This window comes from Passer montanus, unplaced genomic scaffold (genome assembly GCF_014805655.1).
Source record: "Passer montanus isolate IOZ18808 unplaced genomic scaffold, ASM1480565v1 scaffold137, whole genome shotgun sequence".
Lineage (NCBI taxonomy): Eukaryota > Metazoa > Chordata > Aves > Passeriformes > Passeridae > Passer > Passer montanus.
The window spans coordinates 1,051,457-1,065,273 of record NW_024360608.1 but is presented as its reverse complement, the minus strand read 5'-3'; the positions used below and the strand labels follow the sequence as shown (position 1 = coordinate 1,065,273).

General features: G+C 43.7%; 1 protein-coding gene across 1 annotated transcript; it reads right to left on the bottom strand.

The window, feature by feature from the left end:
- Positions 1-1,786: 1,786 nt before the first annotated feature.
- On the bottom strand, positions 1,787-10,946 carry KLRG1 (killer cell lectin like receptor G1). The gene is made up of 5 exons (XM_039699655.1): positions 10,798-10,946; positions 6,012-6,104; positions 5,181-5,332; positions 3,223-3,326; positions 1,787-2,264 (listed from the first exon to the last, which is right to left on the bottom strand). The coding sequence occupies exons 1-5, from the start codon at positions 10,913-10,915 to the stop codon at positions 2,153-2,155; spliced, it is 579 nt and encodes a 192-aa protein (XP_039555589.1). The 5' UTR covers positions 10,916-10,946; the 3' UTR covers positions 1,787-2,152.
- Between the last annotated feature and the right edge of the window lie 2,871 nt (positions 10,947-13,817).

Here is a 13,817-nt window from a genome sequence, read left to right as displayed (position 1 = left end):
GAATAACTCTGGAGTTAAGAAATCCAAGTGCAGTGCAATAACAAACCTTCATTACCAACCTCATTCTACCCTGCAGTGACCTGCATAGGAAAAAAGAGGATAGTAGTGCATGTGCAATTTCCCTGGGGATTGCACAAAAGACAGCCCAGATTTGTGCTCTTCCTTCTGCATCTGATACCTAAAGATGGCTTTGCTTGCCCAAAAGAAATGTAACTCAGGAAAGTCTGCCTCACCCACAGAGGAGAGGATTTGTACATATGGGCTGGTCAAAGCCTTTCTGAAGATGACAATTTACAGTGGTAAAGGTCAGGAGCTGGACTGATGGAACACCAACCTGACAGGACGAGATGCAGAACTGCACATGGCACAGGGATCTCTATAGAGATCTACTCTTTTTGTGAAATAGCCAAACAGCTCACATGGCTCCCAAGCCTGCTCCTGAACATTAGAACCTTGGTCAAAAATGTGCTCTTGTAGCCAAAAACTGAAGAGAAATGTTTTCAATCTATCCAGGCAAGGTAAGCTAGGCAAGAGCAGAGACATGCTCATCTCACCTGCATATCATGGTAATATGAGAAGCTGTTTCTTCAGTGGTGTTCTCTGGTAAGGTAACTGGTAGGTTCCCTTCTACAGATGCTTCCATCATTTTGACAAAGCAAGCAAAGTGTTCAGCATTATTTCATAGTGTCTGGCAACCTTCTAGGAACCAGGAACATCTTTTGGTAGCTGAATGGACTTTGGCACAGATAAAATGACTCACCCAAAGTAACCCAGACAATCTAAGATGAAAACTCCAAAGTTTTCACTTCCTCCTACACTGATGTTTCCCCAGGTCTGGCTGTTTCAGTCATGGGTTTTAAAAAGCAGACTCCCCCTTGCTGTAACACATTCTCACCTGAGACCCTCATCTCAGTGAACTCTACATGAGGCTCAGCAGACATCCACTTAGCTAAGTATGCTAAGATCCATCATTTTGTCTTTAACTGCCTTGATACCTTCATGTGTAGCATCCTGTTAAGCAGGTGGAAGATAATGCCACTAGTAGCTGGTAAGGATTTCCTGCAATTAGAATAAAAAAAATACGAAGCAAATATATGGAGTCTGAATTGAAATGTTGAAGCTGGTTATTGTGCTTCTATGATTGTAGGAATAAGATCTCTCCTCAGCCTTCTCTGCTTTAGAATAAACTATCCCAGCTGTCTCAGCCTCTCCACATAGGGAAGGTGCTCCAGCCCTATTGTCATATTTGTGGCCCTGTGCTGGACTCTCCAGTCAGTATGTCCATGTCTCTCTTATACTGAGCAGCCCAGAACTGAAGACAGTGTTCCCAAATATTCACTGTGGTTTTATGGCATTCAAACTCTGAGCCTGTCTCTGCTCTATTTGAACTGGAAGATCATTGCCTTAAGGGTTTGTCCACTGCTTCCTCTGTTTGTAGTACGAAAACACACAGGTGGGGAGGAAAACAGGTTTCTGGTGAATTAAATAATTACACAGAATTAGCTGTATTCCTTTGACTCCAGAAGTCCAGTCTCTTTACAAGCTTGGTTAAACATGCCTAATTCCTTCCAACAGAGAGAAGAAGTGGCACAGGTACACACTTTTAGTCCAGTGCAGTCCTGGATATTTATTTTCACTGCTGGATTTACAGAAGCTGCAGTTTCATTTCACCCTCTTCTCTCCCACTCATACCACTGGGATGAAAAAGGAGAAGCTTCCACAACAAGAAATATGTTTATATGTTTCTGTCAATGAACAGCAAGCCTCTTTTTCCTGGTCCTTCTGATATCAGACAACAGAGTTGCAGGGAATGGTAATGAAATCTGATACTTAGAAGTGAGAGAAAATTACTAGGTCCCCCTCAAAAGTCCGAAGACAAAGATTTTATTTGCCTTTATAGGATAAAGAAGGGAAAGAGTAGGCCAGAGAATATGTCCCAGGTCTCATCTGGTCACAAAGAGCAGTAATCCAACACTCGTGGACTGAGAGTAGATCTGTTGCTGAGAGTAACTCACCCTTATGGACAACAAACCTGTCCTTGTAAAACACTTTAGTGAGGGCATGGAAAAGGCAAGTCTTTGCTCTTGTATGAAGCTAATGATCAACCCATACCACAGATGAGGTCGTTGTGAGATGGAAAAACACATGGGATTTATCTAACTGTTTTCTCACAGATCCATGGAGTTAAGACTTCACAGCTGGAGGCATGAAACTGATCTTTCATCAGGACAGCACAATTTTGCACAGGGCTGTTAGAGTGGACTCTGTAAGAGACATGGTAGTGAGAATGAAAAAAAAAGACTGAGATTATCTCCTGGAGACAAGAAATTAAAAACATCTGATTTTGAAGGGTGTAGCCCAGAGGAAGAGAAACAACCTGACATCCAAAAGGCAGCTGTTAGAAAATAAGATGTACACCAAAAAACCTATCTACCTGGCACAGCTAAGTAATTCTGCCATCATAGAACCCAAATCAGACCCAAATGCAGACACAGTTCCCTGCAGTGGCAGTGATATCCACCAGCATGTGAGTGGCAGTGGTGAAAGTCTCATGGAATGATCACTGCCTTTCAAGGAGTTTGTAGGAACAGAAAGCTGGATTTATTCAGGGAGCTAAGCCAAGTCCTCAGAGTACTGACCTGTTGACAGTGAGATGTTGGGCAAGTTTTGCTTGCTGAAGAGGCTTTAGAAACAAACTCATTGCCTTAACTGCCATAAAAAGGAAAGGGCCAGGCAAAGTAACCAGATAAAAATGCTTTTCCTCATGAAAAACACTGATTTTGTCCAAATAAAGACTGAGATAAAATTAAGGTTCTGACTTAGGTTGGCAGCAGTAGAGCTGGAAAGGGCTGGGTTCTTGCACCCAGTGACACCAGCATTCTACAGAATGGGTGCAAGGGGGCTTAACCCAGAAAAGCCATATGCCTTTCTAACCAAGCATCTATGTGCTGGTGCAGGTAAATAAAGTCCTTGGTCTGAGCAGCTGGAGGGAAGCAGAGAGTGAGACATTAATACTTGGCCTGCTTTTCACAGGTACATGCCTTTACAAGGTGCAGGGCAGTGAAAAGTAAATGCTATTGAGCTTAGTGCAGTACAGGTGACAGCAAGAAGAAAATCTGCCCAGGAAGAAAGCTCTGACATCTGGAGGAGGAGCTCTGGGTGTTCTGGAACACCAGGCAATCTGAATAAGCACTATTGTTTTTCAAACAGAATGAAACTCACCTGGCATCACTTAATACAGATCCATCCTCCCAAATCCATCCAGAGCTTGTATTGTTCCTCAGTCCAATCCAGAAACATTCTGCTTGAATGCGCTTGAACAGATCCTAGAAATGATGATGAATTACAAAGTGACTAATGAAAGCCAGCTTGAAAATGGAGATAAATAAAGAGAACAGAGAGCAAGATACATCCCCTCACCTCACTGTCCCTTTAGTGACTGACAATACTGCTTCTCCACACCTTCTAATGACAGGGCCAGCAGTTGGACTCAATGATCCTATGGGTCCCTTCCTACTCTGCATATTCTGTGATTATATGATTCTATGAACTGCACCGCAGTCTCCCGCACAGAGCTGTATGTAGGAAGGCATGCTATTAATATTAACATTAACACCCCACTATACAGCTAACTAGCAAGCTAATATGAAGTATTAACAATTAAAGATAAAATCAGGGCAGGGTAGGGCAGGAAGTGCAGGCACTGACAGATATGTGTAACAAGTACAGTATGAAAGCTCTTTAAATTTCATACACATTTTCCTCCTATGTTTTCAGTGTTCATTTCCTTTTAGCTATTTTTAACCTCTAATTGTTGTTAAAAGGTGAAGCCTGCAACAGAAATTCAGCCATGAAGTAAAATTCCCCATCCCCAACCCTCCTCTCCATCAGAAAGACAAAGCCAGGAAAGGTAAGTTTGTCTTGTCCACCTTTGCAACCAAAGAACAGCAACCTTTCAGGGGTATGGCTGGGCTCCATCCTTATCTCCTGCTGCCACAAACAAAGCTTCAGACAAGACATCTTCAGAGAGAAGCATTAACAAAGCTGGCTTTGTGGGAATAGGAGCAGCTTGAGGAATCACTGGAATGTTGGTGGTGGTTTGGAGATGACTGCACTTCCCTAGCACTTGTAGGTCAAGCAATCACAGCTGTTGCAGTACAAGGCATGGATAGCTAGAAAAGTGTTGTTTAGAAGGGTGAGTCTAAACCCTAACTCTAAACCTAACCCTGTTCCTGAGCAGGGATAACGGATAACACTCTAGTAGCTGAGATGGCAGCAAGAAAGAAGCAGGAGCAGGAAGGCTTTCTTCATGCTGAAGAAATGGGTAATCTGGGGAAGACACCTATTTCTCAAGGAGACAGGATTTGTCTAAGCAAATGTAAGAGCCATGTACATACTCCCAATCAAGCAGAGACCTGGCTTTGTAACCCTCCAGAGGACATCACACAATGCAACTTCTGTCCACAGACTGGAAGCTGTCCACGTTCATTGGACCTGAGCTAATACTCCCTGGCTTGAGCAAAGCCGGATCAAGGTTTCTGCTCTACTTAAGCAGATGTGCCTCAGTGCCCCAGTAATCAGCACTACCCCTTCCTCCAGTGACCATGCATGCCCCTGTCCCCAGAGAGCACCTGCAGTGGGACACATGGTTTCTTATTTCACCAGCACAGCTGAGGTATTTTGGCAGAGGGAGGAAGTAAGCTTTGAAAAGAGAATGAGAAAGAAATATCTAAGCATGAACACAGGAAATGGCATGGGTCACTGAGCAGGAGGAGCTGGAGCACTCACAGGGAGGAGAAGTATCGCTTTTGCAAAGGAAGCACTCCTTGAGAGTGGGGACATATCAGTTTGTAGGCAACGAATACAATGACTGCTCAGCGCCACTGTAATCATTCATATCAGTCTTATTGGGAATAGGAGAGGAGGTGGAGAGGAACAGTGGAGAAGGCTGTCTCCTACCATCTTTCATAGGATGATTCTGAGTACCTGACAGTGACCCTCAACTCTCCGTTCTCCCCCTTGCTTCTCTGCTTCCTGCAAACTTTGTGATGTGTAACACCACAGTCATAAATCCTTCCTCTCCTTTAAAACCAAAACATTGCTGAAGTGACAGCTTGTATGCCAGTCACTTAGGTATCTGCAGGAAATGGGAGACCCTCAAGGCCAAAGAAAACCATTACCATCTCCAAGGTATCACTGATCACCAGTAGGTGAGCTCCCTGTGCCCTGCAGGATTCCTGGCTGGATTTCCAGTCCTTCTTCTCCATGGAGAAGGAGTAGCAGCTCCCTCTGTAGGCCACCCACTGTTGAGGGCAGTGTGGTTGGCAGTCACCTGTAAAGAAGTCAAAATACTCATACTCTTCTCTACCATTAACCAATAGAAACACTTGTCAGCAAGGACCTACTGAGAAACAACTCATTTGGATAGTTGAAATGCAGAAAACTCAAATCAGGACAAGATTCTGAAAATAACAGTGTAATTTCAAAATCTTACAATAGTCATGTGCACTCTGATGCTGGTGGCAAGCATGCACACACTCACCCCACCCCCAGGTTTCCACTGAACCACTCAGATACCCAGTTATACCCAACTGGCTATCTGAAAACAGATCACACTCTGTGGGTATGGTGTGATCACATCTACTTTGGGTGGATGGATTTTAAGCAACTAACAGGAAGTTCCTCCAAATAGTCTAGAACCATCTGCATGCATGCAAATATATTACAGACCTATTTGTTCTACAGTTTACCTCTACATTTACCAGGCAAGTCTACAAAGACTTTTCAATATGTTTAATTGTTCTTTGCCACAGGATCTGAAATGGGTTTCCTGGAGTCTGCATGAAGAATATATTCTTCAAAATATTCTGGATAGTAGTGGGTACATAAGGCTGGTAGAATCCTAGAACAGTTTCTGGTTTTAACTCCATACAATGGAGTTTCTGTGGTTAGATGTGTCGCTGGTCCTTTGCTGTCGGTTGCTCATGCTCAGCAGCCCTTTGTGCACTTACTCATCTTCCAAATAAAAGCAATTGCCATGGAGATGCTCAGTGTGCCAAAGCCTATGACCAAGCCCTTCAGAACTGCTGACCACAGACAGGGGGCTGTAAAAGAGAAAAGAAACCATAGTGAACAGAAGCCACAGGAAAACTGACTATGGTTTTACATAGTTTGCTTCTGTCCTGGGCATTTCCACAAGGAACTGCACTATTTAGAGCATCATGTCTGTATACACTCTGCACATGGTGGACATCACTGTCCCTGCCCAGCCAAACTGGGGCCTCCCCATCAGCCCAGGGCCCCATTTCACCTGGGTTTGGGGCCACCAGTTCCTGTCTGAACTTCCCAGGGGGTACTTTTCTCTACATCATCCATAGCTCTGCCCCTGCCTGGCCACAGAGCCTGCTGGTCCAGCCTCTGTGGTGGCTGACCCCAGAAGAGGAAGCACCTACCACAAGTGAGCTGGAGCTACCTAGGCACCATGTGACACCTCGTGCTGGCAGGTGCCTCCCAACAAATCCACTCCTGGCTCAGTGCTGAAGCTTGGGGTGGAAACCAGAGAGCTGCATTGCTACAGCCACCATGTTCCAGCTTACATGTAAAAAGGAATCCAAAGATTTTCCCCCAGCTCTCCCAGCAATAACACCAGGTTTAATCTCAGCATCCTGTTCACAGGCTTAGACACATGGTCATGCTACATCTTTCCAGGATATTCCCAAGGCAGTTCTATATTTTCATCTTCCATGGTAGGGTGGCAGGATGGGAGAGCCAGCCTTGAAGACCTTGGGACATCTCCCCCTTCACACCTTCACCACCACTGTCTGCTGTTCACTGGCTGTCCGTGGCAGAGAGTGAGTCCTTGGGGCAGCTTCCACTGTAGCCCATCACAGCTTACTTTCAAAGGGCTGGTCAGGACTGGCCTGTAGAGGTCTGCTTATGTACAGCACAACATCTTAACCTCCAGGCTACATGCTGCTTTTCCACTGCCATCTCCTGGAGCTGTGTTTGGCCCAAGAGGCATTCAGTTTGCATAAAACATTTGAAATCTCAGCACTAAAATCTCTTCCAGACAGAAGAGAGGATGACACTTACTGGCACAGATGAGTTCCAGGGGAGTTTGGTTTGCTTGTTTTATTAATCTCAGTACAACAGCTCCATAGACAACAGCACTTTCTAAGAAGCAGTAAATGTGCAGCTAACTTATGTACCATATCCTGATCTTGTGATATTCCAGAGCCTTCTACCCAAATCTAGCAACAAAATCTCCATGGATCTCATGAAATGTGAGGTGCTTTTCTCTTCGTCATGTCACGAAGAAACATATTTCATCACTTGGGGGAGGTTGAAAACAAACGCAGATCACATACGAAGAATATTGTGAGAAAGACAAAGAAAGCCAGTGCTAAAACAGAAGGTGAAGGGACTCCACTTAAAAATAAGAACACATCCTTTAAACATTGGAAATATTGTCCAAACACAGAAAGTAGACTAGATCAGTAAATTAATAAAAATTAATTTATTTTGATTTTGAGCAGGGTCACTTATGTAAAGGCCAGTTTCTCATCTATAGCGACACACTTAGGCCTATGGTTTTACCCAGAAGTAGTTTCTAAGGTAACAAGGGAGATCATGAGGGAGCATTGTTGTAAGCATCACTCTTCTGGTATAAAGATCTTTTCTAAGATAGAGGTTTTCTCACGTTTCCTGAAGCTTGTAGGATCTTCTAGCTGTCCCAAACATAGTTTAAAAATAGTAACATCTCTTATTTTTAAAAATCATTATTATAGAACAAAACCCCATCCCTTTTCAGAGACAATACAGAAAGACTTTTGAGTTACAACCTACTCCTCAGCTTCACACAAAGGGACAGTGGGAGAACTGAAGGACTTGGACTGGGTCTGGAACTTAAACTTGACTCTGCTCTCTGTTCCTCTTGTTTGTATCCCTGGCAGCTTGGGTTTTGTCATCAGATTAGGCCTCAAGAGAATGAAGTCAGCCCGAGGTTAAGAGGTAGGGTGGAGGTTTTTCTCTGCATATTACAACTGAAAACTTGGCAAAAGGAGATAAACATCTGATGAAACACAACTCCTGGTTCTGAGATCACATCTGTATTTTTGTTTGCCTTCCTCTCTTGCCTCTCCAAAGAAGCTGTCTCCTGCATCCTTCTGATCACTCTTAGATTTTAGGGAAAACTGCCAAGACAAGGCAACCAGGATGGCAGTCTTCGAAACAGTTAATCCTTAAATGTCAGCACCGGGCATGGAGCTGGTGCCTCCTGGCAATAAATAGAGCAGTTCACTCTCTATTGTTTCAAACCAATTGCAGAAAAAAGGGAATGATTCATCACAAAAACAAAATCCCAGGGCACCTCCACAACCCCAACAGTGGGAGAGTCACTAAAGTTCACAAAAATGAAAAAATATGGCATTAGATAATTTTGGAAGGAAAAAAAAAAAACCAACAAAGTGAAGTTGGAAAACAGGAAGTGTTTGATGTGAATTTAAGCTGCTCTCGAACTGCAGAGATCAATCCAGAGAAGTGGAATAAAATATTTCACAAATCAGGATTTTCACCTGCTGCAAAAGGAGCCCCTGCAGTTCACACTTTTTAAAACAGGTTCAATGGTTTCTGTTTCCTCTTCAGCCCCTGAACTACATGTGAAACTCTTGCAGGAATGGACAGGAGAAGTACCTAAGATGAGTTTGAAACAGGAGGAAAATCTGAATGGAGCATCCAGAAATATTTCCATGTAGTTATGTGATGAACTGGAAGAGTCTGTCCAAAGGGGTAAGTGGACTGGTGGGCACTTAATGTAAATATACAATGTTATCACTTTCTGTTTACAAAACACCCCAATAAGTCTGTGCTCTGGAGAAATTACTCTGATACTCTCTATTCATTTGCAAGCAACATGACCCAATATTTTTAGATTTGGGAGTCCAGATTCAGTTCAAAAACTGAAAGCTGTTAGCACTTTACAATTCAATTAATCAGTACAATCTGAAGAATGTCATGGCACTGTCCCAAACAGCTCCCCTCAGCTCCTGTCTACCTCACTATGGGAGCAGCATGACTACCTAGAGCCAAGGAGGAGAATTTGAGATACGAGGATTCTGTTCCTGGCTGTGGCACAGACCTGGTTATTGCTGTTACCACAAGCACTACACGGGCTAACACTGTCTTAAGTGACTGCTGTACAGACATTCTGGTAGTGCAGCACATCTAAGGCTCTCTGGAAGCCAAACAGAAGAAACAACCAGGGCAGCTCTTCATTTTTGAGGAATCTATAAGCACCAAAACCTGTTGGTTTGACCAGAGGACTGATCTACACACCCATAATAATGTGCCTGCAAAGTCAGCAAGGGAAAAATACCTGAGAGCACATCTCTCAGAAGTGATGGAGGTAGGAACAGAATTGAACATAAAGATTTTCAAAATAAAGGTACTTAAAGTGAGCTCCTTAGGGATCTCTTTCTTGCTGAAGAAAGATGAGAAATAATCAAATAATATGCACAAAAAGTGTGTTCAAATATCAGCTTCCTTATTTTCGGTTGTCTGACCATAGCTCAAAAAGATGAGGTTCCATAAAAGAATGTGGAGAGATGTTAAAAAGAAAAATGCAAACATCTAAAGAGGGCATTGGTTAAACCCCTTTGAACAGGGTGGGGGTGAACAAGAATGGCAGGGAATGAAACCATGTTACTGTGTGATGCAACAGAAAACATAATTTCTGGCGAAAACATATGCAAAAGCAAGACTGCCCTCCAAACAGATGGAGTGTGAGCACCAGATAGGAACTGGGGAGTTTCTGTGCTGGCTTTGTTTCCATAGTGAAACGAGTGACCAGGCAGCAGTAAACACCACAGGTATACAAAATTGTTCTGATCAGGGTATAGAAACCTTGTATCCCACAGTGAGAGTCCCCTTTGCTGTAACACCTCTGAAAATTTAAAGTCAACCATTAGTGTTGCAGACAATGCAACAGAACTCATCTAAAGCTCACTGATGTTTCATAGAATCATAGAATTATCTGAGTTGGAAAGCACTCCAAAGCTCATCTAGTTCCAACCCCTCCACCATTTTGCCTGAAGGAAATATTTACAAAGAAGGATCACCAATGCAATGTTTGACTCTTTGAAGGTGGTATTTCTACACTAAGCTGCCAGAGGAATTGTTTGCTGTGACATCTGCAGGTCTAATCAGGGGTAATGGAGAGGAAATAAGGAAAGTAAAAATTTAAGGAAAGCACTAAGAAAATCTTCCTGATAGTAAAGTGCTCTGAAGAACTGTTTCGCAGCAAAAGCTGAAAATTTGCTCACTGGGAGGTATGTAACACTAGAACACAGAAAACAGGAAAAAATCACAGAAGAATCCTGCACAGCCCCACAGGAGAGAGGCTGGATGATCTCATATGCTTTCTCTGCCTCTGATCTCTGATTAGCATGCGCCTCTAATTTATCTGTATTCGCATCTTGCCTGCCCTTCAAAGAACTATTGCTCACAACCTCTTGCTGCTGACAAGCAGACAACTTTAAACCAGTTTTGAAGAAAAGGATGCCTGGGTTGAATGCCCAGGAGTAGACACTGAAGGAGGTTGGTGAGAGGGAGGGGAAAAATGCTGGGTCTCTAACTTGTCAGCTTTAATCACACTAAAAATCCACAGTAGTTTTAAAACCAAAGCAACAACTCTCTAAGCTGGCACTCAGAATCAGTTGCCAGTTCAGAGTGTTTCTGTTAAATCTTGCTTTCACTCAAAGTAAAATTTTTGATTCACCTACCTGATCCATCTTTCCTCACCTCTTTTCTCCTGTGGAGCTCTGGCCCTTGGAAGAGGAGTCTGAGAGAATTTGATAGAAGTATAAGTTACTTCCTCACTCTCATCAGCTGCAGAAATTTCTGATCTGTTTGCCTCCATGCCAAAGCAAGGAGTGTGCACAAAAGGATGTTTCGATCGGGCTGTTGAACAACAGTGCTCAATGCCTGTGAAACAGGAAGCCTGAGGCTACATTCAGAAGACAAGAAATAATGTAGCTGCTACCTCTATCTCCAGCTGCTAAGATAACCAAATTTACAACGGAATGGAGAACAGTGGAACTGCAGCAGCTTTCATTTTTCTAACCTGATGGAGGATGTCTCAAGAACAGCTGCTAATGGAAAAGGTGTTCACAAACATCACAAAGTTCAGGGGTACTCTAATTGTTGCCAATGCAAGAGGGTGAGGTTACACTGATGCAGGAATTGGGAGGATTCGTGCTGCTCTGAGGAGCTCCCTTCAGGGTGGAAGCAGCAGGATGATGACAGCACAAGGTAAAAAAGGTGACTAGTGACAGTACAAGGTGAAAAATGGGATAAGCAATGGCTATGGCAAAGTGGCAGCCCAACTGCTGTCAGACAGGAAGTAGAGGTTTGAAAAGGAAGCCTTGTGAGCTTTGGACAATTCAATTCCACTTCAGACTGGGAACTCTGTCCATACCAAATACCGCTGTGACTGTGCTTAAGACACAAGGCAGGCACTGAGAGCTGGCATTCCTCAAGGCCCTCCAAGTCACCATCTCAACAGCATCAGTACAAGGGAGACAGGGACATACTCAGGAGAATCTGCCAAAGGGGCACAAGGAGCATAATGGGACCAGACTCCTGCTGTCCTGGGAGGAAAGACTGAGAGCTCTGGTACTGTCTAGCCTGGAGAAAAGACTTCTTGATTAGGATCCAATTAATGTATATAAATACATTATATATGTATGAAGGAAGGGTATTTATACGCATTAATTTGACTCAAGAAGAGTCAAAGTCTTCAATGGTGCACAGTGACAGGACAAGAGGCCATGGGCACAAACTGAAAGACAGAAGGTGTTGCCTCTGAACATCAGGAAACACTTTTTTTACTCTGAGGATGTCTGAAAATTGACATAGGTTGGCCAGAGAGGTTGTGGTGTGTCCCTCAGTGGAGAGTGGCCTGGACACAGTCCTGGGCTGTAGGTGGACCAGGTTGTAGTTTGAGCAGGGGGTGGGACCAGATAAACTTGAAAGGTCCCTTCCCAACTCAATCATTTAGTGATTCTGTGGTCAGCAACAACAGGAAAGGCTACTTTTCTTTTGAAGTATTGACCATTGATGAGAAAAGTTCAGGTTGTGCCAGGGGGGGGTTAGATTGGATATTGGCAAAAATTTCTTTAATAAAAAGGATAACAAGCACTGGGACAGGCTGCAGAAGGAAGTGGTTGAGTCACTACCCCTGAAGGTATTTTAAAAAGATGCAGATGTGGAGCTTAGGGACATGGTTTAGTGCTGGGCTTGCCAGGGTCAGGTTAATGGTTGAACTCGATCTTCAGGATCTTTTCCAACCTAAAAGATTCTGTGACTCTGTGGTGGGGAGTAGAGATGTTTCCAGCACCCTGAGAAATCTCTTGGCTGCATGGTTGGCTGGTTTTTGTTTTAATCCACATGCTGATCCCTTCCATTTCGTGCTCAGAATGGGGATATTGGTCAGGCTCAGGCTGCACTTCTTCAGCACAGTACACTACAGTTAATTTCCAGTAACTGTTTGGGCATGCTCAACAAAGGAGTTGGGACGACTGCTACCTCCAGCTGGGATGATTGTTCCCCCTTCTGGTGACAGGTTCTAAATGTGAGAGATTACTGTATGGGAGGTGCTTACCTGACACAGAGTGGCCAATTTGTTACAATGCACATCTCGGGGAGGGGATTGGTAATTCTGCAAATTGCTTCACTTGCCTGTAAGGGTGGCATATTGCACCCACAAGATTCCTTCCAATCCTAGGTAGGGCCTGTGGACAGCAAAATAGGGAATGTGTGCTTGAAAGGATGGGGAAGGCATAAGGCAGTAGAGCAAGGCAAAAGGCAGAACATCTCTCCTAAATGCTTGAAATTAATAATAGAGAAGTCAAAAAGAGCTCTCAAGCTCAGAGTGAGAGAATTTGCTATACTCACATGGGAGTTTAGCTGGGAATACAGTCTGTATGGCTCAAAAGTATATAACAAGATTCAGACACAGCTTAAGTGTCCAAATCTGCTTTTGTCCCCGCTTTGTGTTTCTTTGGTAGATTCTCTCCAGTATGTCCATGTTCTTTCATACTTTGGAGTAAAGGTGTCTCTCCCAGCTCCTGCAAGTTTTGTCACTTTTTAAGTGCTCAGGCTGCCTGCTGGCCCAGAGTGACTACAAAGACAGCATTATTTGTGAAGAACTGGAGAAGTGAAAGCTGGTGGGAAAGAATTAAGAGCTGTTTCAATGTGGTTTACTTTTTTTCTTCTAATATCAGCAGGACAGGAACTAGAGTGGGAGGGATCACACTGCAGAAGGTGTGAGGGCAACTCTCAGTTATTATGTAAGTGTGAATAAATAAATCTGACTAATGCAGCTATGCCATACTGTCAGTATGGAGTCACAGCAGGACTAAACTGATGAATTTTCCAGGAGCCAGCAGCACTGCTTCCCCAGTTCTTCACTACTGAAGCAGCATACCAGAGGAGGAACCTCCTAAATTTCTCTCAGACAGGTACCTTTTCCAGCATTTCCAACATTCACTAAGTGTAGCATTTCTTTCTTAACTAAAGGATGCAAAAGCCTCAGAACTCTGGCAAAGAACATCTGTTCCGTCCAGTAACAGACTCCTGGAAAGTGGATGTACTCTAGGGAACACATCATAAGGAGCGAGATGTCCTTTGGACAGGCCAGTCTTACATCTCATATTTATAGTTTTATTAATGATATCCAAGATGCTCAAGCACACTAACTTTGTATGCTGGACCTGGAATTCCTCTACAGTGGCAAAATCTGCAGGAGTTGGGGAAGGCAC